The 27,256-nt window shown below is 32.8% G+C and overlaps 3 protein-coding genes across 12 annotated transcripts; 2 read left to right on the top strand and 1 right to left on the bottom strand.

Moving 5' to 3' along the window:
- The first annotated feature begins 523 nt into the window (after positions 1-523).
- Positions 524-27,250, top strand: sbr (nuclear RNA export factor small bristles). Of its 2 annotated transcripts, XM_075298561.1 has the most exons (11): positions 524-762; positions 851-1,029; positions 1,092-1,202; positions 20,979-21,500; positions 21,561-21,670; positions 24,138-24,174; positions 24,258-24,487; positions 24,663-24,837; positions 24,912-25,193; positions 26,422-26,543; positions 26,737-27,250. In XM_075298561.1, exons 1-11 carry the CDS (start codon positions 669-671, stop codon positions 26,834-26,836), a joined length of 1,962 nt encoding a protein of 653 aa, XP_075154676.1. In that variant the 5' UTR covers positions 524-668; the 3' UTR covers positions 26,837-27,250. The 2 variants fall into 2 exon arrangements, with proteins under 2 accessions (XP_075154676.1, XP_075154677.1); XM_075298562.1 differs by lacking the exons at positions 524-762; positions 851-1,029; positions 1,092-1,202 and adding an exon at positions 20,494-20,526.
- On the top strand, positions 7,133-11,017 carry LOC142228200 (putative sodium-dependent multivitamin transporter). Of its 6 annotated transcripts, none has more exons than XM_075298558.1 (2): positions 7,133-7,199; positions 8,847-11,017. In XM_075298558.1, exon 2 carries the CDS (start codon positions 8,941-8,943, stop codon positions 10,927-10,929), a length of 1,989 nt encoding a protein of 662 aa, XP_075154673.1. In that variant the 5' UTR covers positions 7,133-7,199; positions 8,847-8,940; the 3' UTR covers positions 10,930-11,017. The 6 variants fall into 6 exon arrangements, with proteins under 6 accessions (XP_075154673.1, XP_075154671.1, XP_075154675.1 ...); XM_075298556.1 differs by having other exon boundaries at positions 7,136-7,251; XM_075298560.1 differs by having other exon boundaries at positions 7,196-7,214.
- On the bottom strand, positions 13,334-19,394 carry LOC142228205 (uncharacterized). 4 transcript variants are annotated; one of them, XR_012720096.1, is made up of 4 exons: positions 16,945-18,661; positions 16,639-16,778; positions 15,906-16,383; positions 13,334-14,033 (listed from the first exon to the last, which is right to left on the bottom strand). XR_012720096.1 is itself a non-coding variant. In XM_075298568.1 (3 exons), exons 1-2 carry the CDS (start codon positions 17,035-17,037, stop codon positions 16,647-16,649), a joined length of 225 nt encoding a protein of 74 aa, XP_075154683.1. In that variant the 5' UTR covers positions 17,038-18,661; the 3' UTR covers positions 14,630-16,383; positions 16,639-16,646. The 4 variants fall into 4 exon arrangements, 3 of the variants coding, with proteins under 3 accessions (XP_075154683.1, XP_075154684.1, XP_075154682.1); XM_075298568.1 differs by lacking the exon at positions 13,334-14,033 and having other exon boundaries at positions 14,630-16,383; XM_075298569.1 differs by lacking the exons at positions 13,334-14,033; positions 15,906-16,383; positions 16,945-18,661 and adding exons at positions 18,928-19,243; positions 19,327-19,394 and having other exon boundaries at positions 16,386-16,778.
- Positions 27,251-27,256: the final 6 nt, after the last annotated feature.

The following is a 27,256-nucleotide window of genomic DNA, read 5'->3' as shown; positions in this document are numbered from 1 at the left end:
TTAAAGTTTGCAGTTGCATTACTGATATAAATTGAGAGTTAATAAATGTTTATACTCTTGAAATAAGCGTATACGTATGGTATGCCACATAGTTTCTAAATAGTTTATTTGTGCCTGACCATTTTTCTGTGCGAAAAGTGCATCATTAAAAACTCAAAACAAAGATTTCTTCTTGACCTTAGTAGTAGACTCAAGGAATTATTCTACGTTCACACTATGTTCGACATCTCTCTTTCTCTTTGGAGAACGTAGGATTAGGATAGATTTTAATTTACCGATACGGTGCTAGCAGTCACGGTATTCCGTCGCGTATTTTGGGCTTCTCATAACAAATGCACGTAATCAAGTATTCGCTTTCGGCCAATCGCTATAGTTATGTTTACACACCATGATATTAATATATGCTTTTACTGAATAGGTACGGGAACAGACTTATTATGCACTTGGCAGTAGCAATTCATACTTCTCTTGGCGCCGTTAGTTTTCATCGGCTTTGGGATTTATATTGACAGCTTCTTTACATATACCAAAACAACAACAACACACACATTCACGCGCTTTAATATAACACTACGGACCAAATTTTTCATTTACCTATTGATTCAACGCGTGTACTTGGAAAAGAAGTATAAAACACCAGAACAATTTATTCAAAAATTTTAATAAGTATGCCTAAACCACGACCGCGTTCAAATTATAATAATAATGCAGCTAGTGGTGTCAGTGGCTCACGTTTTTCAGCCCTGAATGACTACCAAAATGGTGGGTTGACAATTTCTTTGTTGCGAAATTTAATGTTTTTTCGCTGCCTGTTTTTTTTTTTTATAATATTGACATATTTTTACAATAGAACATGACGATCGTAGCAATGAAGGTCGTAAAAAGGAACGCAATACCACGAGAAGAGTGAGTTTCAAGCCTTCAGCTTTGCAAAATAAAGGGGGTATAAAAAGTCGAGTCAGTGAACTAGCTCTACGTACCCGCTTGGAAGATGATGAAGATATGGATGGTTTGGTGACAACATTGAATGTAGGTACAATTCTTATATTGTTTTTAAATTGAAAAGAAAAACAAGATCATTCCTTTTGTAGTATGAGGAGCGTTCTCAAGGCTCACGACGCAAAGGTTCACCCATACCTAAAGGCAAATTTGGTAGGGGCCGTAAATTATCTCCTAGTCAATTTGGATGGTATCAAGTTACGGTAAGTGCAATGTTTATTTTCTTAAAGATTGTGTATATATGTATGTCAAAAGTTGCAAGCCGTTAGTAGCCTATATTTTAATTCAATTTAATGTTCAGAAAGCCGAATCTGCCGAATATTTTCTTTTATATCTATTGGTTAGCTTAATTCCATATATTCAATGTCACTTGGGACCACGATAATATTTTGTGGTGCAGCTCTACACCTTTTGGACTCAGCAACACAAGATTAAATACTATAGGCTATAAGAAAGATGACTCGTAGAGTAGAGGCATTTACTCCAGAGGTCAACTCTTTTTGGATGTGCGTTAATGGCAGTAAAAAATAAAATCACTTAGCGATTCTGCTTGAATAAAGTGTCATAAATTACACGCTCACGAAAATAGATATAATACATAAATAGATATAATACATCACAATAGGAGTCTTCCAAAAACGGCATCCAGATATTTCGAAAGTGTTCCTGAAAAAAGGTTGATGCTCATTTTGGTCAAATATTTGCCTAATGTGAACATGCCCTTACTCATTCATGGTTCGAAAATACTCAGGATTTACGCACGATAAAGGTAGGACTCCATTAAGAATGTTGGTTTGCAGTCACATTGATACCATTCGGTACTATATAAATTCAAACAATTACTGTCTATATAAGAAAATTCCAAAGAGCACGAAAATGCAGTTCTAATTTTTTTTTATTAAATTGTAGATTTTTCTGAAGATTTTCGTAGATTTCAATCATGTGGAATAAAATGCTTAATCCTGACTAACAAGTAGCTTTATATCCTTCTGAATGTGAGTGTGTTCCTATCACACATATATCATGCGTTAGTAAAAAATTTACCCTCTTGAATGTGCATTATAAAAATGTCACACTCTTCTAGCCCAAAAAACCCGATGCACCTCAGTTTTGAAACCCCCGAATTTAGATATTGGTAGGACTCTATTAATAATGATGGTTCCCAATCACATTGATACAATTCGGTACTATATCAATTCAAACAATTACTGTCTATATAAGAAAATTCCAAACAGCACGAAAATGCAGTTCTATTTTTTTTTTATAAAATTTGTAGATTTTTCTGAAGATCTTGTCGCAATATACAATATATATAAAAAAACCGACGGCGACGACAAAAAACACATTAACAAATTACCTTTTTTCATATAATTATGATAGATGACAACACTTTTTGCACAAAACAACAAATAACACGAACAAAGAAGAAGAAATAAAGCAAGAATGAGTAATAAATATGCGCAAAATTTCAATAAATTCGAATAACATGTGCCGATAATACTGTCTTTTTGCATGCATAATTGGCAACACAAAATGTCATCTGATTTTTTCCAAAATTTATTTATTTATTTATAGTTGATACTAAATTTATAGTAAATATAATTTTGTATAAATATATAAAAAGCATTGACAACTGAGGCCATCAGCTAATCATTTGTACATTATAGGCATATTTAAATAGGTGTATTGGATTTTGATATGAAGTTATAGGTGTATTGGATAGGTGTATTGGATTTTGATATGAAGTTATAGATTGCGTTAATGTTTTCAATTCTGGGGACTTTAAGCATCTCTATGACCTTATTTTTGAGGATAAAATTTCTTAGATTATTTAAGTGGGGACAGGTTCTCAGAATATGGTCCACGGACAACACGGCGCTGCATTTCTCACAAGTGTTGGAGTTATTATTCAATAGATGTTGGTGGGTTCCAATAGTATGTCCCATACGCAGCCGGGAGAATACACGAATCTTTTTTTATCAATGTTTGTTGGGTATAATGGTTGGGTGCAATCAGTGTTAATTTGGTTATAATGTTTATGTTTGTAGTTTTTATAGATATTGTGAATATGTTTTCGAAAAGAGGTTATAATATAATAATAGCTTTCATCAGGTCGGTTTTTTCCAATAAAGGATCTTTAAGAAGGGGCGCCGAGCAGGCATATTTAGCCGCAGAGTCAGCATATGTGTTACCACTAATACCAATATGACCTGGTATCCACACGAGTTTAATTTTCTTATTGTGTTTAGTTAACATATCCCTTATATTATTGACCGTGTACCAGCTGGTGTTGCATAAGTTACAAACAGCTTTTAGGACGGATAAACTGTCGGAGAATATTAAGGATTTGTTCCTGGATTTTACAGCTATATTTAATACCTGAATAATACCTGCTGCTTCGGCGCAAAAAATTGAAGCATAGTTTGAAATATTTTTTATCGATAGAATATCACCAGATTTGTTAACGACGGCATATGCAGTATTTAGGTCATCCTTAGGCATCGGTGTATAAATGGTCACAATTAGGAAATTGTTCAACAATTTCATTATAAAGCTGAATGTATGGCTGTGTTGGTGTGTTGTTTTTACAGCGAAAGGACAGAGATAAGTTGCAGCAGTCATCATTGAGCAACCAATTTGGAAATTTACACGTGTACTTTGGCAGCTTATCCTTGAAATCAATAGTATTATGGTGTAGGCACTGGTGGATAGTTGATGGTAACTTAGGAGATCTTTTAGCTTTTAGTACCATGGACACATCTTGATCAATCACTGAAGAGTTAAGAGATAACAACAATGCAAGTAGATAACAACGACATACGGACAGAGATATGACCACACGGACGGGCTGCCAGGGCTAGATCGACTCAACGGATGATTCTGAATCGATCATTCATATTAAACTTGAACTCGAGGACAACTAGTTTTGCTATTCACCATGTCGTACAAATCAATTTTATTATACCCTGAACACGTATGAATTTATTGCATTATTATCGACATGGACGATGTACGAACTCGCAATTTTTCTCACAAATGCCACTAAACCCCTCAAAACATGTAAAATGGGGTCAACAATCCCCCCGATCTTGTCGCAATATACAATTTATATATAAGAAAAATCCGACGGCGACCACAAAAAAACACCATTAAAAAATTAATTGATTATGATAGTGACCTGTGTCGTATGACATTAAAAAATTAATTGATTATGATAGTTGGCAACTCTTTTTGCATAAAACAACAAATAACACGAACAAAGAAGAATAAATAAAGCAAGAATATGGAAGTAAAGGGTGATTTGTTAAGAGCTTGATAACTTTTTAAAAAAAAAAACGCATAAAATTTGCAAAATCTCATCGGTTCTTTATTTGAAACGTTAGATTGGTCCATGACATTTACTTTTTGAAGATAATTTCATTTAAATGTTGACCGCGGCTGCGTCTTAGGTGGTCCATTCGGAAAGTCCAATTTTGGGCAACTTTTTCGAGCATTTCGGCCGGAATAGCCCGAATTTCTTCGGAAATGTTGTCTTCCAAAGCTGGAATAGTTGCTGGCTTATTTCTGTAGACTTTAGACTTGACGTAGCCCCACAAAAAATAGTCTAAAGGCGTCAAATCGCATGATCTTGGTGGCCAACTTACCGGTCCATTTCTTGAGATGAATTGTTCTCCGAAGTTTTCCCTCAAAATGGCCATAGAATCGCGAGCTGTGTGGCATGTAGCGCCATCTTGTTGAAACCACATGTCAACCAAGTTCAGTTCTTCCATTTTTGGCAACAAAAAGTTTGTTAGCATCGAACGATAGCGATCGCCATTCACCGTAACGTTGCGTCCAACAGCATCTTTGAAAAAATACGGTCCAATGATTCCACCAGCGTACAAACCACACCAAACAGTGCATTTTTCGGGATGCATGGGCAGTTCTTGAACGGCTTCTGGTTGCTCTTCACTCCAAATGCGGCAATTTTGCTTATTTACGTAGCCATTCAACCAGAAATGAGCCTCATCGCTGAACAAAATTTGTCGATAAAAAAGCGGATTTTCTGCCAACTTTTCTAGGGCCCATTCACTGAAAATTCGACGTTGTGGCTCGTTAGTAAGTCTATTCATGATGAAATGTCAAAGCATACTGAGCATCTTTCTCTTTGACACCATGTCTGAAATCCCACGGGATCTGTCAAATACTAATGCATGAAAATCCTAACCTCAAAAGAATCACCCTTTAATATACGATAAATTTCAATCAAATCGTTTAATAAATGTCGATAATAGTGCTGTATTCAAATTTGGCGACACAAAATGTCATCTGTTTTTGTTTTCCAAAATTTAATAGCGTTCATCTTTGTCGAAACAAACGAATACTGTAAGCTAAATTTCACGAAAATCGGATAAAAATTGCTACCTCTGTCGTATAAACAACAATGCAAATATATAACAACGATATACGAACAGAGATATGACCACACAGACGGACAGCCAGGACTAGATCGACTCAACGGATGATTCTGAATCGAATTCAAAACACGTCAAATCGCGTCAACGTTCCCCCCGATCTTGTCGCAATATACAACTTAAGCACAATTGAAGCAGCCCAAATATATCTCTTTGGAGAAATTTGCCTTCCTGAAAAGCCACAAATTAGAGACTACTAATATCCGTGATATACTTACACTCCTAAAATATTGTAACATTTTTCTTCTTATTTAGTTGAATTTAACTAATTCTATGAAGACAAAACCCTTTGTTGTTAGCGCCTAATTTTCTTTTGATTTGTATTTGCATTATTTATTATGATCGTAAATATTGCAAAAAAATAAATAATTATGTTCTTAAGTCACGAAGTTCCTCTTCATGGACCAGGCGCTAATCATCATTCGATTACAATTGCCGACAATCATGAAGATGTCGCAAAGAACACAGCCAGATAAATCTGATAATGAGCGTCCCATACCATTGTACACTCTAGAAGAAATGATTGGTGATTTTCTCAAAAACCTTGCTGTCATTGATAAGATTCTGTGGGCTTTATAATTATTATTGTCCTCACCTATCTAAACATATTTGTTAACGAATATCGAGTGAATATACGAGTATATAACAACTTAATAAAAACCTGACTAACTTTATAACCACATAATCTTTTCTATGTTAGTTTCGGAACAGACTATTTCGGTAATAATATAATTTACCTTTTATAAACCACAAGCAAATAATATCGCTACATTAAACAGATGCAAATATAATTAAAGTGCAATAATCTAAAATTGTACTCTATAGATAAGGTTGATATAAAAAGAAAAAGGGTATAAACAATAATTCAAAGAAAAATTAGTATGTACAAACGAAAGAAGGTGGGTATGTTGAGTATAATAAAAATTATATTTTGCAACATTGTCGGTTTATGATTATACAATGCGCCAAATGTGAAGCTGAACGCTTTTCACGTTAGAGTACAAATGATCGTAAATTCCTTTAAAAGATTATGATTTGTATCAATAAATTTTTCGTCTCAAAAGCCGATAATCGATTAATGCTCCTAACCACTTTTTCATTTCTTTAGAATGAAAATTTAAAATTCTCTGTATTCTATTGGAATTTTGTATGTCGTTTGCTCAATTACATTCTGCTCAATTAATTAATTTTCTTTGCAATTAATTTTTCTACGTATTTACATTATTTCCATGTTTATATTTGCTCAGCGTTGTCTATTAATCTTGCAGACTTAGCTTTCTCTTGATATTAGTACAATATGAGCTGCAAATTAAGACTATCATATCATTGGTAACAACTTACAAAGTTATTTGTGACATAGTAGCATATAAAAAAGTAAAGGTTTTGTATTGCTGAAGGCTTCTGTATCTTCAAATATGAGAAAAGTCGATACAACTGTTTTAGTGAACTAACATGAAGAACTCTATCATTGACGTAAAATAGAAAACCAGAAGAAATATTTAAAACCTAGGGCGCCTACAATTCGAATTTAATGTTATTTTCTATAATTTCAATAGGTGTTCATTATAAGAACATCCTATAGGTTACGCATCCACTAGAGTTTAATCATGCCATAAAATTGTTTATCTCAACGCCAGCACAATGTTAAGAAATGATAATTGTGCCATGGCGGAAGGTGTGGTGCATTTATCTGTTATACCTAGACTAAGCAACAACTCGATATTCATTTGGGCCAAAAATAAGAAGGTGCTAGTTTTAAAAGTGAATATTTGAATTAAATTTTGTAATGGTAGCATAGGTAAACTAAAAAACTAAAATAACGGTAGCTACTTGGAATTTTACAACAAATTTTATTTGTCCATAAAATGTTCGTTGAACTGATCGTGTATTTAACAATTGTATAACCAATAGATTAGGTACTTGATATTCTCCACTTTCAACTGGCCATTTATTCTAATGATATAAGTGTTTGAGTGTAGTGTTAAACTAATGACATTCTCTATCGGACCTTTTCATTCATTCATTTAATAAACGTTTAACTAACAAGGTGGAGACCTCTTGAGATTTTTGTGAATTGAAATTGAATTATTGATATATTCAAACAAGAAATTTATTTTCATATCGCTAAACATTGTATTGAGTGATCTGAAAATTAAATTCAATAATGAAACAGAACAATGAAATTACAAAATTTTAGGCGCGCGTTTTGCGTAACTGTACCTATGGAAACAACAGAATAAATTCTGGAGAAACGTTCAAAACAGAAAATACAAAAATATGAACTGTGCTATATAAACCAAATGAAAAACGGAGTTTATTTTAAAATCATATGGAAAAAGTACAAAAAATTATACTAAAAATGTCAAAGTTCTCTGACTTTTTCGAGATTTTCGATACAATGTAGACGCCGGTGTTAAGTGTTTAAAGAAATTGTGCCGTTCAAAATGAATAGTACAAACTTTAACTTTTCGTTCCAGACACTAGAATAGTCTTGTTAAAAATTGAATTATTTCATTTTTAATTGTGCAATACGAAATCAATTAGAAGAAACCCAAGAACAATATGTTCATCCGGCGTATTTCACGTTTATTCTTAACTAAAGCACAAAGGACACATTTTCCCACAAAATCGAAATAACTGCTGATTTTTTTGGTAAACTTTTTAATGAAACACAAGATTCTCGCACAAAATTACACACAAGGAAATTTGCATGAAAAACATTATTAATTTTTTCATTATATTGTCCCGTTTCAAACGAAATTAAATGGGTTCTTTTCAAATAAAAATGGAATTTTGTCACATTATATCAAGGTGTTTCATTTAACACCATCGCTTATTATAAATGCCATTGCTACACGAAGACTTCTTGTTCGAGTACCAAAACTGTTTTTCGAAGGCCTTTTTCGACAAATCAATGCCGGTTCTAATCTTATCACGAAATAATTGGGTACAACTTTCAAGTTCATAAACTTACAAGTGTACGCGAAAGACATTGCTCAACAAATTTCGGAAGAATGCAATCTACTTCAAATAAATGTTGATTTATACCACATGAATTTTTTCTGCACGAGTCGCGACATCTTTTCGGGATGTCGGATATCATATGGTTGATAAAGCTCTCATTTTATTTCAAATATAAAAATAAAAATGAATGAAAATATTCTCTCATATTGCATTGTAATGTTGACACTCCAATCAAATCGCACGTGCATTGATTGTCAAATGTCCAGCTGATGCATTACTTTGTGGTTCTGCTCTTAAATTGAATGTGGCGTATATTAAAGAAATCCAAAATAAACACTTTATCCTATCAGTCATATGTAACGAAACATTGTATGGGGAAAAGGGCTTTCGAAAAACACAACAAACTATTCTCCCTTATATTTATTGTAGCAATCATGTTTTAAACGCTGAAATTCCAACTATTAATTGAAAAACAAAAAATCGAGAAATCGTCCACGAGCCCGAGATACAACAACACTGCAAAATGGCACAATTGGGAGCATGGGACTATACTATCCTGGCCATAGTACTGGCCATATCTGCCGCCATTGGTGTTTACTATCGTCTAACGGGTGGTAAACAAAAGACGACACGAGAGTATCTTCTAGCTGACCGTTCAATGCCCATTCTTCCAGTCGCTTTCAGCTTAATGGCTAGCTTCATGTCCGCCATTACATTGTTAGGTGTATCAGCTGAAAACTATCAATATGGTACACAGTTTGTATTGATAAATATTTCATATGTTATAGCAACGCCAGCAGCTGCCTACTTGATATTGCCTGTTTTCTATCGTCTAAAAACAGCAAGTGTTTACGAGTATCTGCAGTTACGCTTTGGTTATGCCACCAGACTCTATGCATCGTTGGCCTTTTCTGCGCAAATGATTCTATATATGGGTATTGCTTTGTATGCCCCAGCATTGGCATTGGAAGCGGTCACTGGTTTAAACATAGTTTTTTCCATCATCATTGTTGGTGTGGTGTGCACATTCTATGCCACCTTGGGTGGCATGAAAGCTGTTTTGGTCACCGATATTTTCCAATCGTTATTGATGTTCGCCTCAGTATTTTCGATTATAATATGCGCTGGTATCAAAGCGGGTGGCTTGGGTCCTATATGGACAACCGCCCAAGAAGGAGGCCGTTTGGAATTTTTAAATTTCAGCGTAGATCCGACTACAAGACATACAGTGTTCACCCAAATTATTGGTGGTATGGCTACATATTTGGCCATTTATGGGGTCAATCAAACCCAAGTGCAGCGTTTACTATCAGTACGCAGTCTCAAGGATTCCGCAAACGCGCTTTGGTGGAGTTTGCCTATACTCATGCTACTCAGTTTCACGACATGTTTTTCCGGGCTGTGTATTTATTACTACTACAAGACGTGCGATCCACTATTAGAGGGTAGAATCACTTCCCGTGACCAACTAATGCCTTTGTTTGTGGTGGACACGATGGGTCATATTCCCGGCATATCAGGATTGTTTGTGTCCGGTATATTTTCTGCCAGTCTATCTACCATATCCTCAGCTATTTCTTCATTAGCAGCTGTAACTATGGAGGACTACATAAAACCCCTATTCGCTTACAATAAACGTATGGAACTTAGTGACGCCAAAACTACATTCTATTCTAAATTGCTGTCTGTAGTATTTGGGGTTGTATGCTTAGGATTGGCGTTCTTGGCTGGTTCAATGGGTGGACTTTTGCAAGCAGCTCTCTCGATTTTCGGCATTATTGGAGGTCCCTTATTGGGTCTGTTTACTCTAGGTATGTACATACAAATGGCAAATCAAAAAGGCGCCCTAACTGCCTTAACACTAAGTTTTGCCTTTTCGTTTTGGATTGGTTTTGGTAAACCTAAACCACCTATACCAAGTTTACCATTGGAAACAGATGGATGTCCTATATCCTTTACACTTACCAGTCATGTTAGCGATATATTTTCCTCCACAAGCAATGATATTAAAGACCTGCAGGAAGAGTCACATTTCTTCTACCTCTATCGTGTGTCGTACATGTGGTATGCTGTTTGTGGTTTTATCATAGCATTTTTGGGTGGTATTCTATTTTCCTGGATCTACGACAAATTAAAATGGGACACGAATGATAATATATATACCGATCATTCTAGAATTTTAATCAAACATGAACTCTTTGTGCCACCAATCGCCAAACGCATAAGGCAAAAACAAATGCCTTTGGTAGTAGTCACAGCAAGTTCCGAAATTGGTGGCAATTCTTCGCGGACTCCCAGTTTTGTAGAGGAGGAACCAAGTAGTAACTTAACGAAAACCTATACAAATTCGACCGAATTAAATGACGGTGAGACAACAGAGGAATCAAGTGGAGGGAGCAAAGAGGACATTTCAAAATCCACAAATTGCAAAGGTAGCATGGATGTTATACCCGAAGAACAAGACCAACACATAAATGGATCCATTCAAACAGTGCAAAATAATATAAAGTAATCCAACCTGTAAATAAATAAAACTGTATATAAAAGAATAGGAACAAATTTATTTTAAGAAATAAAATAAAAACGATTCATTTTTGTAATCATTGATTTTTGTTAAATGAGAACGAAATAAAAAGTAAATCTAATATAGATTACGCCTCTAAATACATGCATAGTAAAGATCCCTTTTCACTTCTGTTGTGCCTACAACACATTTCTTTGAGTGTATTGACAAATATGTATTCTAAGTATAAATTACTATGCTACATAAAGTATAAAGTTTATAACTATATACTACTGTCTCGAACCATTTTTCTAGGTTTGCTCATTGACGGATTTTTTTTTGTTATGTTTAAAAAGCTTAAATCCTTAATTGTTTACATTTATCAATTGGGAATACTTGTAGTCAGAGTATCAAAATTGAGCAACTAAATAAAATGAAACTGTTGTCATATAATGGTGCATCACTCTCAAAATGCCACAAATATATTATACAAAATACTATAACCTATCTGACAGATTAATTTATGCAAATCTGGTTAAGTGGTTAATGATAAAACAATCTGTGAAAAAAATCCACTGTCACAATCGTTGAGTTTCTTCCTTATAGTTCCTTATGGTGAGTATCGGTCAATGTTTTGGTATAGCCCCCCGATTATATTTCTAGGGCTTCTAGAATCGATAGTTTCTATCCAATTCGCCAAATCTAGAGGCATTTTAGCACCGGTTGATGTTTAGGTATAGCCCCAAATAGACCGATTTCCCGATTTTACTTCTTGGGCTTCTAGAATCCATATTTATTATCCAATTTGGTTGAAATTTGAAATCTAGAGGTTTTTTAGGACCATAAAGAGTTGTGCTAAAAATGGTGAGTATCGGTCCAGGTTTTGGTATATCCCTCATATAGACCGATCTCCCGATTTGGGGTCTTGGGCTTATAGAATCCGTAGTTTTTATCCAATTTGACTGAAATTGGAAATCTAGAGGTATTTTAGAACCATAAAGATATGTACCGAAAATGGTGAGTATCGGTCCATGTTTTGGTATAGCCCCCATATAGACCGATCTCCAGTTTTTACTTCTTGGGCGTCTAAAATCTGTAGTTTTTATCCAATTTGCCTGAAATTAGAAATCTAGAGGTATTTTAAAACCCTAAAGAGGTGTGTTGAAAATGATGAGTATCGGACCATGTTTTTATATAGCCCCCATATAGACTGGAAATCTAGAGGTATTTTAGGACCATAAAAAGGTGAGCTTCTAGAAACCGTAATTGTTGTCCACTTTGTCTGAAATCGAAAATCTGGAGATTTTTAGGAATACAAATAGGTGTGCAAGAAATGATTTTATTTTTTAGGCTTCTAGAATCCGTACTTTTTATCCAATTTGCCTGAAATGAGAAATCTACAGATAATTTAGGACCTTAAATATGAGAGCCGAAAATGGCGTGTATTGGTCCATGTTTTGGTTTATCTCTCAAATAGACCGATCTCCCGATTTTACTTCTTGGGCTTTTAGAAACCATAGTTTTTATCAAATTTGCATGAAATTTTAAATCTAGAAGTATTTTAGGAACATAAAGAGGTGTGCCGAAAATGGTGAATATCGGTCCATGTGCACTGATAATGAAAATTGCTTGAAACTGAATTATAGTTTCCAGATTTTACTTCTGGTAATCATTTAAATAATGGGGGTAAAAATCTACAGATGTTAGAGGCGTTATTTCATTTTCATTTCATTTTCTTGCACACTTGCACACGATGTTTATGATTCCTCTAAAACTTAAACAAATATGATTCTTATAAATCCAGAATCTGATCTAGTCTTCAAAATCTTTGAATTTATCTTTCGGAAGTGTACTGGTTGAACTGATCTGCTTGTCACCAAATCCCCCTGAAATTTTCACAGGAAACTATAACATTTGATTCATGGTGGTGGGTATTTAAGATTCGGCCCGGCCGAACTTACTGCTTTATATACTTGTTTTTTTTTCTCTCTTTTTGAGGTATCTTCACAATGAGCACACATTGTAGCTTTTACCCCTTACGAAAATGTTGCTAGCTACGGCAATGTTTAATTGACCAATAAAAATAAAAATTCAAAATAAAATTATTTTATATCAAAAATTGTGAAATTTTCAATTTGCTTTAAATTTATGACAGAAAAGTATCGAAATAAATTGTCCTCATAATTGATGGTAAGAATTACTTCAATTATTCTTGCGAACCGTAACACATTCCCTCATGTTTCGAAGCATACATCGGTACATTTCCAGATTTCGATTTTCCCAATTGTTGAACAAAATGTTTAATTCAATTTGACTGACAATCAAAGTTTCAATATGGCGACTGACATTTTTGTTTTTGTAATACTAAAACTACCTTACTAAATCTGCCTTGTCCAACAACAAAAAATATAAATTCTTATCAATTCAAAAGCTTTTTATGTTTTTTTTTTTTTTGACAAACAGATCGCAAATAAATGTCATTTAAAATACACTAAATATAATATAGCAATTATTCCTAATTATCCAAAGAGTTTGTGTTGGCTGTTCCCATTTTTATATTTGAACTTGAGCTTTCTGTTTGCATTTCATAGAAATGTTGTTCCTGAGCCAATTGCCATAGTGCCAAATGCTTTAGTAGCTCCGTGTAAGTCAGAGTCTCTTTGCTATTATCATCCCTCTGCTCTGCATTGCTTATTGCGATGTTGTTTAATTTGTCACGTCCCACAAAGTTTATTATTTCCTGTAAAGTGCTTGGTTCCCGTATCTCGGAAGGCTTAATAATTCTTGCAATATTTGTAGTTAGCGAGTCCTGCTCAATAGACCTTTCAGATTCAGTTACATCCTTATGACCCTCTTCACTTATGTGTGTATTCTGTATGACCGGATAACAATGCAAACGTACTATTAGTAGTCCACATATTATCAGCTTTAGTAAAATCATTTTCTTTTTTTGCTTTTCCTCTGGATCAAGTCAGTATCGCGTTCGTCAAATGTTTGATGCAAACTGAGAGCACTTGTGATCCGTTATTAGTCTCTTTGTTGAGGGAAAAGAAATTGGTTCGGCTTTCATATTAGATGTAGTCATAAATAATGGCACATGTTAAATTCCGATTCTGTAAATAAAGCATAGTTTGCAGCATCTTTCAGAGTCTGAGTATAAATTTATCAAAGTCACTCTAAAAACCACTAAACAAAAACTTGTCATTCGATAAATTACACTCAAAGAAATATTCTAAACAAGCAAAGAATCTATTGAAAAGGGGGAAGAAGTCAATGATTGCTAAAATAGAAAACATGAATTTTAATCAGATTTTTTTTTGTTTTTTCAAAAAAAAAAAAGCACACGAGAATGTTTGGACGGAAAAATATAAAAAACATATAAGGGTTGGTATAAGTCTTTTTCTAAATTTATTCTTGTCTTGTTGCACTTTTATTTTTCACAAATTAACTCATAATTGAATTTGTCTGCAGGATTTATAAATTAGAAAAGAATTGGTTGGCAAGAACATACGTTGATAATAACGGGAGAGCTACCTTGTAAGCTACAGTTGAAGCACCTACTTACTCTAGTGCAATTCAGCTACGCTAACCATTATTTACATAGTTTTGTTAGCGATGGAAACAAAAAACTTTTGAGTACATTGCTCTCTTTAAACGAACACATTCTTGCTCTATATATGTATAAAATCGTTGAATTCTGCACTGAAAATTTTATTTATTTATTTATTCATTTATTCATTAATTAGTAACACGTAAGCCTACAAGGCCAATAAATGTATTACATGGTGAACATAGCCCAAAATCTAACTTATATATAAGGATAAAAATATAAAACTAAATATTATATTATATTTTATAGTCTTTTGATTTTTCTTTAGTTGCCCATCATAATTACCTCGAACAGTAAGATACATATTATTAATAGTTCGTACAGATTAGCAACACATCTTTCTCCCTAAGTAGATGCCATCAACCTTGCAAAAAGTAACTATAAGCCTTTAAACGAAACGTGTTGTTGGTATGTGAAAATATCCTAAGATCCACAGGTAACTGATTCCATATACGAGCAACACGTACCAAAAATGACTTCTCGAACTTAGAGTTAAAAATTCTGGCTATTACTATCTGCGTATTACGACTAGACATCGAAAAATTAAACATTGTACGAAAAAGAATAGGAACTCCATTCTTAACTACTTTATGGTTAGGTTTATAAAAAAGAGTAACGAAGTTATCAAAAGAAGTGCCTAGGAAAATTTTGTGAAGTATAGAACTATAATTTTAGTGGTTCCAAATTTACAATTTTTTGTTGGGTTGTGATTGCAAAGTTTTCAAAGCCACAAATTTTTTCATTTAATTTTATGGTATTTTTTTCTTTCCCAATGAGTTTATGTTGAAATCCGATATAAAAATGACAAACACCATTTATTTTGTAATAGTTTTTAACACCGAGCCTTTTACAATTTACATTTATCAACTTATACGTACACAGAAAAAAATTTCCGTAGTTAAACTAACGCTAAATTCAACTTATTTTTATTGGAAAAAGTTTATTTGCTTGTAGTAAAATTGTATTATTTTTATCAAAATTTTCCACAGCTTAATGAAATCTTACTTTTTTTAAGTATGTCTCAAAAATTTTGTGAACTAAACGTGAGTATAAAGTTCAATGACCGTACACATAAGTTCAATATGAACTAAGGCAAAAGAAGATTTTCGTGCGATTCCCAAAAATAGTAAGAATGGTTAAAATGGTCATGATTTGGCGCCAATGATTTTCTTCTTTACTTTTAGTTAATTTCTTATTCTATGAGATGATGTAATTTCGTGAACTGCAGTTAAAAAGTACAACAGGGCATTAAGATTTCCTGGTTTTAACAACGCTTTGTGGAAATCTCAAAATGTGGAGTAAAATGTAGTTCAATTTTCGTGCGAGGTAGTTCATTCTTCCTATAAAACAGTTCACTTTTTTTCGGTGTACATACGGGATTGTTAATAATCATGATGCGGCGTTGTCACACATTTTTCTTCATTTACTTATAATTTTCTTTGAGTGTATCGTAATGTGACAGTAAATGTGAAATAGAAATAATCGGAAGTAATAGTCGCTTCGTAAACCGTATTCTATAAGTTTTGCTTTGCTATATTTGACAAATATAACTAATCCAAATTAAAACAAATATTACAAATAGTGATTCAATGTTTACTATGGTACAACACCTAAAATTGATAAGGAAACTAACAACCCTTAGTCATACACCCAATACAATTTGCTTTCTGTTTTTTAGATAAATGGTTGTTGATTTCCTCCCTATTAAATCCGGCAAAACTTTATCTCTTTAGTTCTATAAAATAAGGAAAGGCGTAGTAAAATATGTCCATATTTATTGAACGACATAAAAAGTTGATTTGAGATTTGATTTTATATGACTTTCTCGCTATTTTATAATAAAAAATGCACAATATTTGTATAATTTTCCGAAGACAATATACATTTTACATGCTGATATGGTATAATAGGATTTTATTAATTATCTTGATACACAACATTCTGATCATGATTTTCGCTGTCCTTCTTCTTGAGATTTGATTTAATATGACTTTCTCGCTATTTTATAATAAAAAAATGCACAATATTTGTATAATTTTCGGAAGACAATATACATTTTACATGTTGATATGGTATAATAGGATTTTATTTATTATCTTGATACACAACATTCTGATCATGATTCTCGCTGTCCTTCTTCCACAATAACCTCTGTTATAAACACGGGAGGATTTGTCGTAGATGGCGTAAGAGTTTTCGTAAATGTACCCGTATCAATAGGTTGAGCCACAATTGTCGATGTAGTACTCTGAAAAAATATGATAATGCAGTATATTAGAAGGCAATGTTATAGCTTTTTCTAAATTTCAATTTAGTTTCATTGCCTCACAACAATTCGATTAAAATTTAAAATGAATACTTATTACAGCAAGATAGCAAACATGTATGATAAAACAAAAACAAAAATTAAGTACCCAAATGATTAAATAATGCTTTTTTGAAGTTATCTGCGTTGTCGATGTGTTGAATAACGGGAGGAAGAGAGTTCCAAAAAGGAGTAGTGCCATTCAGAGAGCAATAGTTGCAACGATAAGTATGCAACGATAAGTATACTTGATCTTCCGAATTGTAATTTTATATGAAGGTAACCAGGAGATTTTGTTCATATTAGTTTATGCATTATGATGAGTGCTTTAGTATTCATATAATCACCAATATCAACTGCGTGCAAACTCTTGCGGAAGGGTGAACAACTTTAGAATCGTTTAAGACCGTAAATATATCTGATTATGGCTTTATATGCGGAGTCGATAGGATTTTTACTGTGAACTACAGTTTTAGCAAAAAGTTCACTGCCATACAACAACACTGAGATTAGGTACGACTTGGCCAATAGGATACAAATATTAAGGGGTGTAAGTTGCTGCGTTTGATATAAAGTTCGTACCATAACAAACCTTTTTCCTGTGGCAGCAATTATTTGATAGTTCCATGTGAAATGCTTATTGAAAATTATTCCCAAATTTTTTGTTTTGTGTGTCTGCTCGATTTTTTTGCTTCCAATTTTACAGGATACTCGAGAAAAAATATATAAATATATTTTACCAAGATCATAAATTAAATTAGTGACGCCATCAACTAGTTGAGATTTCTGACAACACAGGTAAATTTGGACCTCTTGGGCATGTATTGTTCAGTGAGCAAGAATGCTGAAAAAAGTTTTATTATGGTTTGATACGTTAAATTTTCAAACCTAAGATTTATACCCTTTTCCCTATCTCATACGACAGCTCTCTTTCGTATTTCAAAAATTCATGTTGTTTTTTTATTCCAAAAGGAAAGTAATTTCATATTATGCTGTCATTATGCAAGAAAAATGTAAAAACATTTTTAAAATTTGAATGAATTCTCATGGCAAGGATTTGAAAATAACAATTTTCGGGAATCAATGTAGTCTTTTACAAACGAAAGAAACTTTCAAACTCAATAATATTTTTGCCATTTAGCGCTTCCAGTAGAGTACAAAATCAGTTTTTGCTTAGAGATATTCGGTTGTGCAGATAGATAATTGATTTATGCCCTCTTCCCTATCTCATACGAAAGCTCTCTTTTCGTATTTCAAAAATTCATGTTGTTTTTTTTTTATTCCAAAAGGAAAGTAATTTCATATTATGCTGTCGTGGAGTTCTGACAAGACAAATGTAAAAACATTTTTAAAATTTGAATGAATTCTCATGGCAAGGATTTGAAAATAACAATTTTCGGGAATCAATGTAGTCTTTTACAAACGAAAGAAACTTTCAAACTCAATAATATTTTTGCCATTTAGCGCTTCCAACATAACAATGAAGATTCTGAATATGGTAAAATTTACGCTGATGAGTGGACCATGAGCAAAATTCGTCTGATATATAGTTAATAAGGAAATTCTTATGTATCGCTTCCTTTATATATCTAAATGTTTAAGTATTTAGTTTTAGCTTAACCCTTATATTGCGTTGGGTATTAGGTCGCATTTTTCATCACCGAATTTCTTACTTGTGGATTATAATTAAAAGTTCTTACAACTCAGCATGAATTCAGCATATGTTACCAATTAATGCACTGAGTGATAGAAATTGTTAGTTATATTCGAACAGTAAGATATGCGGTGTTGAAAAATACGATATGGGTCGTCAAATGACCCCAGCGTAGTATAAGAGTTAAGATGTGATATATATATATATATATATATATATATATATATATATATATATATATATATATATATATATATATATATATATATATATATATATATATATATATATATATATATATATATAAATACTATAAATACTAAAAAAAATAATTTAAAACTGTTGTAAACTCTCCAATTCCACTTCTTTAACACAAATCGCAGTTTCATATTGTTTGTACATTTTTGATCAAAAATGATTTGTTTATTGAGCACCTACATCGTTATTTGTTTCTGAAGGACTCCACGATTTCTTCTTATCCATATCCTTTGAACCACAACAACCCATTATTGGTACTTAATTACACTTCTCACTTTCAGTTTAATTTTATGAAAACTAGAATTATTTATACTGTGCTCTTTCCTTCCCTTGTTGCAAATCTTGCTGTTCACTTATCAAAGCACTTCAGGCACACTGAACACTCAGAATTTGTATTTTGGAGAAACCCCTCAAGTAAACTTCATTGTACTTTTTGAGACGGTGCCTTCGACTCGCGTCCATATGTATGCCAATAACAACAACAGCAATAGCTCACCTACAACAATAAATAAATTGGCAAAAATAATAATACTAGTAATAATGTGTGCGTTGTGAATGTATATTCCTACTATAACTCACAAATATTTTATCTGAATAACACCGCCATTACTTGCAAACACAAAAATGAGTAAGACATTTTGGAGCAAGTGGAATATGTATATATACATTTAATATAAGTCATTTTTTATTTTTATAATAAATATTGTTATCATTTAGCCTAGGCTACGTTCGTTTTTCATTAACGGTCTTTCAAAGTCGTATTTTCCCTTTCACCGTGCAAATCGTGTATCGTGTACTTGTCCCCAAAATGAATTGATAACACCAGGGGATGACTTATCCACAAGGCATGTAAAATGTTGTTGTTATTTATCATCCGAAATATTTATTAACAAATTATCTCTCAATTTGTCAGAGTCACTTTATGTATAAATTGAATCACAAACTCTAAGCAAATTTTTACGTGCTTCTCATTGGATTGTCTACTTATCCACATTCTTAGCTAGAACTAATTTATTACATATAACATAACCCTACGGGAAATATAGCCATTCCGCTACAGGACTAGCCACTTGCGCGAATGGGTCTGTCGCAGTTCTTGTCAAAGGTTGTGGAAGGTACCGGTCACTTTAACAAGCGTTTGTCATTGACGGGGTAAATTTACACTTTGGGATATGACTTCAACTCATTTTAAAATAATGCGAGATTTTAGTTAGTGCAAAGATTCCATCAAAATACGTTCACAAGGAATTAACACAAATTTCAAAATGAACAAAAAAATGTTGGGTATTTATTTTTTTTACCTTAGCAATCTTAATGTAAAGAAATTATAGTTTAAAGCATGAAATTGTTCTTATTTTTTGTATATCTATCAAAATATGGTGGGGACTCAATTATAAATTTTATTAGATACTTATAAAACTTTACTTGACAATAGCAAATAAGCACATTCACAAGTATTTTTTCAACAGTATTGGCAGTTTTATTCAAAAACAATAAACTTGAGGAAGATAGGAAATTGGCTACTGAGGAGATCAAACCATTTACCGTGTTAGTTTCATACTCGAACCAAACGCGTATACGACAAGTATTGTCATAGCATTAAAATGCAAATAAAAATAAATTAAGTGCACGAAATAAATTTCCTTAAACGGGAAAATATAGTTTTTTTGTTGTTGCCTAAAATTTAACATTATTTCATTAGGAAAATTAGGTTTTTCATTTAAAAAATAAAAACGAAAAACAAATAAAAGAATTACGAACATGTATGGAACTAACATGGTAAATGCAACATTTGGTATGACGCAAGCCAATTTCCTATCTTCCTCAAGTTTATTGTCTTTGGTTTTATTGACTGCACCCGTTACTCAAGCTTGGTACCAAATCTCTATCCTTTCGAGTTGCACAACAACAGCATTGGAAGTACATTCTAGCTTCGATAAGTTTTATGAGAGTAATATGGCCCTTTTTGTGTATTTACACCATTGTGATACCAAAGTGGTGAAAATTTCTTCGATTCCATGTTTAGCTTTATGACATGGGACCTCCCTTTAATAGCCGAGAAACTGAGATTGAACATATGGCATGTAATCCATTGTACCACGGTGGCTCCATGAAACGTGTGTTCTTTAATGGCTATTATTTAAACGTATAATATTAAATTCTTTTATTTTAACAAAATTTCATATATATAAGAAAAAAAGTAATACGGAGAGTGTTCCTTTTATTTGTAGATACAAGCTGGACAACGCTATTCCAAGGATGACCTTATACGAGCCTTACTCAACAGTATTTCTCCAGAAATTTTCATACCGCTCTACTGGCGAACTGAGAAGAACTGCGTGATTTTCTTTGTTGACGATTTTGCCATTGCCTTACGTCTCCTGCAACTTGAGCGTAGTGTGCAAATGTCCGATGGCTATCGCCTATTCATACGTGTTAGAGACAGCTGCCCCATTGTCTCAGTTGACGAAGAATTCAAAGAAAAAATGAAACTGGCCATGGCAAAGAGATACAATGCTCATACCAAGGCTTTGGATTTAACAAAATTTCATGCTGATCCCGATTTTCGTCAAACTTTTGTGGGTCTGTTTCGCACACCAGTCATGTCGGCTGCCTTGGACATTATTCAAAAGAATATACCCGATTTGGAGGCTTTGAATCTTAATGACAACAACTTAAATTCTATGGAAAGTTTTAAGAGCATTGAAACAAGGCTTCCACACTTGAAAATTTTATATTTGGGCGGAAATAATGTAAGTATTCTTGACACGTTTAGCTATTTAAAATGAAACTAAATTTCGGATTACGTGCAGATTCCCTCTTTGGCTCATTTATTGGTCTTGCGCAATGTGCCTATTATAGATTTAGTGTTGAAAAATAATCCATTGCGCCAACGCTACAAAGATCATGCACTCTATGTCAGGTATCAAAATCTAATATTTTTGTAAATGTTGTTTTAATGATTTCTTTTGTCTATGCTTATAATGAATGGTATTTTGATCTTTTGCCGGTTTATTGCGTTGTGAGTGAGTGTGTGGACATAACTGGGTCCCATACAATTCACCGGCGTGTTACGCTCTCATCAGTATACTTTGCGCAGTTAGGTGTGAAACGCCAAATTAACTGTCTGTATGGTTTGTTGAAGACCGCTATAATGAGAACGTATTAATACAAAACATGCTTACTTTTAAGATTATTTCCTACGAAATAAAAATATTTTTTCTTGTCATCTTATAGCAGGTAAAAAGCCTACACCCTATGTAAAGCGAGTTGAAGTTTCAGGACATAAATAAAGATGAAGATTCCGTTATAATTTGTTAATTATTTGTTCATATACACACATAGTCTGGTTAAATGAAATAGTTGACAAGATTCAATTGCGCTGAGTTCCAATGTTTCATAGTATATATCAACAGTAGGTTTGTTCGCCTACTTTCCCAGTAAAAACTAGCACAACAACCAATATGCAAATCATAATTGTATACGAACGACTTCAGTAATTATTTGTGACAGTTTTTATGTACGCGAACAGGCATAATATAATTTTTTTATAACACTTTTCACAGTGATCACTAACCTAGCAGTTCGGCAGTCGCATTTTCTATTTTTTCAAACTTTTTAATATTTAAAACGGATTAATTTGATATGGAAACCAACTTCAACTCTGCTCTTCCCCACTTCTTCTGTTACTACCATCGTATTTTAATTATTAATATAATTGTTTATATAAATTTTAGAGGTTACAGATACTCAGAACAAAATTAAAAATGGTTATCTGAATTAAAGACAAGAAATTGTGAACAATGTTTATAATTCGAAATTGTACACCAATATTTTGCGATTGAGCAATATCGGAATATCTTATAAAAACTACCAAAATGATTGTGAAATGTTTTCAATTGGAAGGTCGAATTATACAACATAATTTGAAAACAAATATACAACTGTTCTAATTATCGATTGTTTAGAAAGCATTTAAATGTTCGTAGTTCATTTTGAAGAGGGTTGAGAATATGATTGCCCTCAAAGGATGGTTTAAAGAGATTTTGGAGAGAAATGAAAGTAAAATTAAGGTAAAAAAAGAAAAATAAAAAAGAATAAGAAAAAAAAGAATAAGTTATGATAATAATCTGGAAAGGTTTTCCTTAAATTCTATATTACACTTAGTAATGCACTCCCATTTGTGATTCCTCTATGTATGCCATAAAATCACATTACAATATTTATTTTTATAAATATTTTGTAATTCATAAAATGTATAAGCAAACACAATTCTATTGATTTTGAAGCCACTTGAAGCATTCTTTGAATGTATACAAAAGGAATGTCCTTAACAAAGCATTTTGTGTGTTGGAAGATGTTAATAAAACCCTTGATATTTTGTTAGAGGGTGTAACAACACTGCACATTTGCCAGAATCGTAAAGAGACATTATTCCTTTTAATGAGTGGCTCAACAATACTATAATCACCCCAAAAAAAGTTAACAAAACTGATAAATATTCAATGATCTTTTATAAATAAAAATGGTGTTGTAATCCCTCAAATTTGCGGGTATTTATAAAATGAAAACACCACAAAAACATTGTTGTAATGGGGCAACAACTATATAAAATAAAAATAAATGATAAATCTAAAAATAATATAAAAAATAATACAACCCACCAGATCACATAAATGAATATTCAATACTAAAGAAATCACAAATATGGTTTGAGTTAAAGCAAAATAAATTTTAATTCAAAGCAAAAGGGAACCACAAAACTGTTTTATTATCATAAAAAATAAAGAAAATTCAAAAACTACAATCATAACTAAAATCTCTTTCTTCCATAATTGTTATATTGAAGCAATATACCGAAGGAGATTAGTACCGGTATAAGACCACATTTATTAGCTTTTTCAACAACTTTTCGAAAACTAAAAAAAAAACAACAACAATTCAAAATGTAAACACAAAATGTTGTATTCAGCTGGATATTTTAGTTGAGCTTGAAAATTATAACAGTTGCATATATGTCACCATAAAACAGCTTCCACAAAACAAAGAAATAATATGTTTTCGAATATTTTCTTAACGATATTTGAAAAATGTTCTTTTACCATTGAGAATAAAAAGTTGTAAATACATTTTTAATTTCGTCTGTATTCTGTACATTTTCCATTTTTAACAAGAGGTACATTTGACAATTTAGTCATAATATCTTGATCAACAAAACGTATTTAGCCACCAACATCTCTTTTTTATACTACAAATATAAGTATAAGTCAACTTTGAGACATAAGATATGCATATCGGTTTTCTCCAAATTGATTTCCACACTTTTTAATCTATATACATAACATTAACATCGCTCAACTTTTACGCATATTCATATCTTTAATTCGCAGTGAAGTACGACGTAAATTCCCAAAATTATTGAAATTGGTAAGTCGGTAACAAATATTGTTTTTTATCTTCAACCGGAAGTTTTTCATAAACTACAGATAGAATTTTTTTTTTGTATTTAGGATGGCGAAGATTTGGAACCTCAAATTCTTTTCGATGTAAACGATTCTTCAGCTATGCCTAAACCACAAGCGTCATTTTTATGTGATGCTTCAGGCGCGGATATTATTCGACAATTTTTGGAGCAATATTTCATGATATTTGATTCGGATAATCGCCAACCCCTTTTGGATGCTTATCATGAACAAGCAATGATGTCAATATCGGTGCCACCCGCTAGCCAGGCTGGAAGGTACATTTTAATTCATTCCTAGTATATATAAATTTTAATTTTAACAATTTTACGTTAGCTTTCTTGAATAGAAGCAAACATTGCATTACTATGTTCTGTTCATAAAACTAGACCTCATTAAAGACACTTAGTCAAAAATCTTCTTAATACTAGAGGGAATATTATTTTTCTTTAGGTTACATGCCTTTTGGAAATATAACCGTAACTTCCGTCGCCTTGTAAATAATGAGGATACATCCAGACTAAGACAATTGAAAGTTGGCCGTTTGCCCGTGGTCTCAACCTTGGCAGAGTGGCCAAAAACTCAGCATGATCCTCAATCTTTTACTGTGGATTTAACTCTGTTTACGGTAAGTAATAAAAGAACGCTTAAAAAAGTACTTAAACCAAATTACTGCTCGGTTTACGGTTTCTAATATTTCAGCCAAAGCTAATTTCTTTCACTGTTGCCGGACTCTTTAAAGAATTCGAATCGAACTCATCCACGAATGGAGAAGTTCGTTATTTCCAAAGACAATATGTTATTGTACCCGCAGGCGGTGGTTTTTGTATTCGCAATGAAATGATATTTGTTACAAGTGCTACTGGCTCACAAGCACGTACATTCCTAAAACCACCGTCTGTACAAGCAGCTGGTACTGCCGCCACTTTGCCATCAACAGCTGCTGGTAGTCTACAAAATCGTTTACAAATGCAACAACCATCGGTAAGTCCCATTTTATTTATTCATTTAACCAACCAACGCCTCAATGGACTATATGTTGATAGATTTAATACAATTCAAAGCCAATTGCTTAAAACTAACTCTTAACCTATCCTAGCGCACAATCTTTGAATAAAAAGTACATTTGAAATAATATTTGTAAAAAAACAGTAGGAAATAAATTGTCAGTATCGGAGCCCAACAAAGAATGTCAAATGTACGCTGAAGAAGTACTAGCTGAGAATTGTTTTAGATTGTGAGGCAGCAAATTCCATAACCTTGCCACACGCACTGAGAAAGAAAGTTCAAGCACTACATGGGAGAAATGCTCAATAAGAACATGATAGTTTCTGCTAGAGTTCAAGAACGTTGACACATACAAATCTCAAGATGCTGCGAAAGCAATAATTGAGTTTACGTAAATTAATATGGTTAATGCCCGTGTAAACTTCTAGACCATAAAGTAAGTTTGGCACAAGCAGTGCATGGGCCAGCCTAAATCTGACTGTTTCAGGCAAAATAACGTTGAGACTGTAAAGACGCCTCTAGAACATACATGAGCTGACTAGTAAAACTTAAATAAGAATCGATCTCATATCCCAAACAGGAGAAAAAAAAAACAAATCTGCAGATTGTTAATGGTACATTTACGAAAATTGGAAAACAATAGGTTTGTTTGTGTAATTTTCCAATAAAAGTTATTCAGTATAAACTTGCAAGACATTCTTACTGTCGGGTTTAACTCTCTTAGGTAAAATTAGCAAAAATGTACACATTCACGAAAATATCATTAATTGAGCGGTTTTAAACCAATTAAAACGAAACATTGATATTTTCTAATACACTTTTATGTGCAATATATGGCACATTGGATTTGATAATTGTGTGCTACCTCCTGCAAGTTTTTACAGGGAAAAATGTTCTTTTTGGTGTAAGCGATGGACTTCCGGTAGAAATTTGTGATAGTAATCAAAATGTATCGAATACGCAAACGGAGACAAAGTACCGCGAGAACCATAAAAATGTACACATAGTCAGTCTTATTAACATTTATAGCAATATTATTAACAACGCACCAGTCGCAAGTGCGACCAATGTCAGCATCAAGATCACTTATGCAACCAGTTGATTTACCCTGTATGAAAAACACTTGCAACATTAAACAATCCCAATTGTACCTTTAGCGCATTTTCCCCAATATAATTATGCTTATTCCAAAAATATTTTATAGACATCAGCTGCCGCATTGATGCCAACCGCTTCGATACCAACACAACCCGACGATGCAACGAAAATGCAAATGGTTCAGGCAATGACCGCTCAAAGCAACATGAATTTGGAATGGAGTAGAAAGTAAGTTTTTGAGCATTAGTCTTCTGTTGATCTATGTCGTAACGATCGATTTCGTTCAGTAGACATCCGAATATATAACCAATATTTAACTGTTCTAAGCCTTTTGATCGAACGATAATGTTAGTTTCGGCATAGATTCTACGGCTATTCCATTTGTCCATACATATTAATCAATGTAATCGATATATTTCAGATGTTTGGAAGAAACCAATTGGGACTATAATCATGCAGCTTTTGTTTTCGACAAATTACATAAGGAGGGAAAAATACCTCCGGAAGCCTTTATTAAATAATTATATAAATCCCAATAGTTTTACTAAGAAATTTCGTGTATGTTGATTTAAGTTCAATATGGGAAACTTCAATCCAGTTGTGATTTCGAACGAACAGGGATTTCGAACGAACTTATTTTGTTTTTATTGCGTTAAATCCCTCTTCGATTAAATGACAAATCTATAAAATATTTGAAAAGAGACGTTCTCCAAATCTCAAATAATCATTCATATATTTAGATGTAAGAGGAAATAAACACAAAATCGTTCAAACCGGATTCTATACTTTATACACACCGTCTGCAATGTTTAAGCATTCTGTATCTACTTTTCATTAGATTGTTGTAAATATTTCACTTCATTCGTTTCTTATCCCTTTGATTTATATTATTGCTAATTAGTATAAAAATAAATATAAACCTACTACCTAAAAAATCCAAT

This window comes from Haematobia irritans, chromosome 3, assembly GCF_050003625.1.
Source record: "Haematobia irritans isolate KBUSLIRL chromosome 3, ASM5000362v1, whole genome shotgun sequence".
NCBI lineage: Eukaryota > Metazoa > Arthropoda > Insecta > Diptera > Muscidae > Haematobia > Haematobia irritans.
This window is presented reverse-complemented; position numbering and strand designations above follow the sequence as displayed.

Excerpts from the sequence above, each read along its gene's own strand:
- LOC142228205 (XM_075298568.1), bottom strand. The coding sequence starts at position 17,037 with ATGGCACTACTCCTTTTTGGAACTCTCTTCCTCCCGTTATTCAACACA. Across the intron at positions 16,779-16,944 it reads AGCATTATTTAATCATTTGG|AGTACTACATCGACAATTGT; the intron begins GTACTTAATTTT and ends ATATTTTTTCAG.
- LOC142228200 (XM_075298558.1), top strand. The coding sequence starts at position 8,941 with ATGGCACAATTGGGAGCATGGGACTATACTATCCTGGCCATAGTACTG.
- sbr (XM_075298561.1), top strand. The coding sequence starts at position 669 with ATGCCTAAACCACGACCGCGTTCAAATTATAATAATAATGCAGCTAGT. Across the intron at positions 21,671-24,137 it reads GATCATGCACTCTATGTCAG|TGAAGTACGACGTAAATTCC; the intron begins GTATCAAAATCT and ends TTTAATTCGCAG. Across the intron at positions 26,544-26,736 it reads AATTTGGAATGGAGTAGAAA|ATGTTTGGAAGAAACCAATT; the intron begins GTAAGTTTTTGA and ends GATATATTTCAG.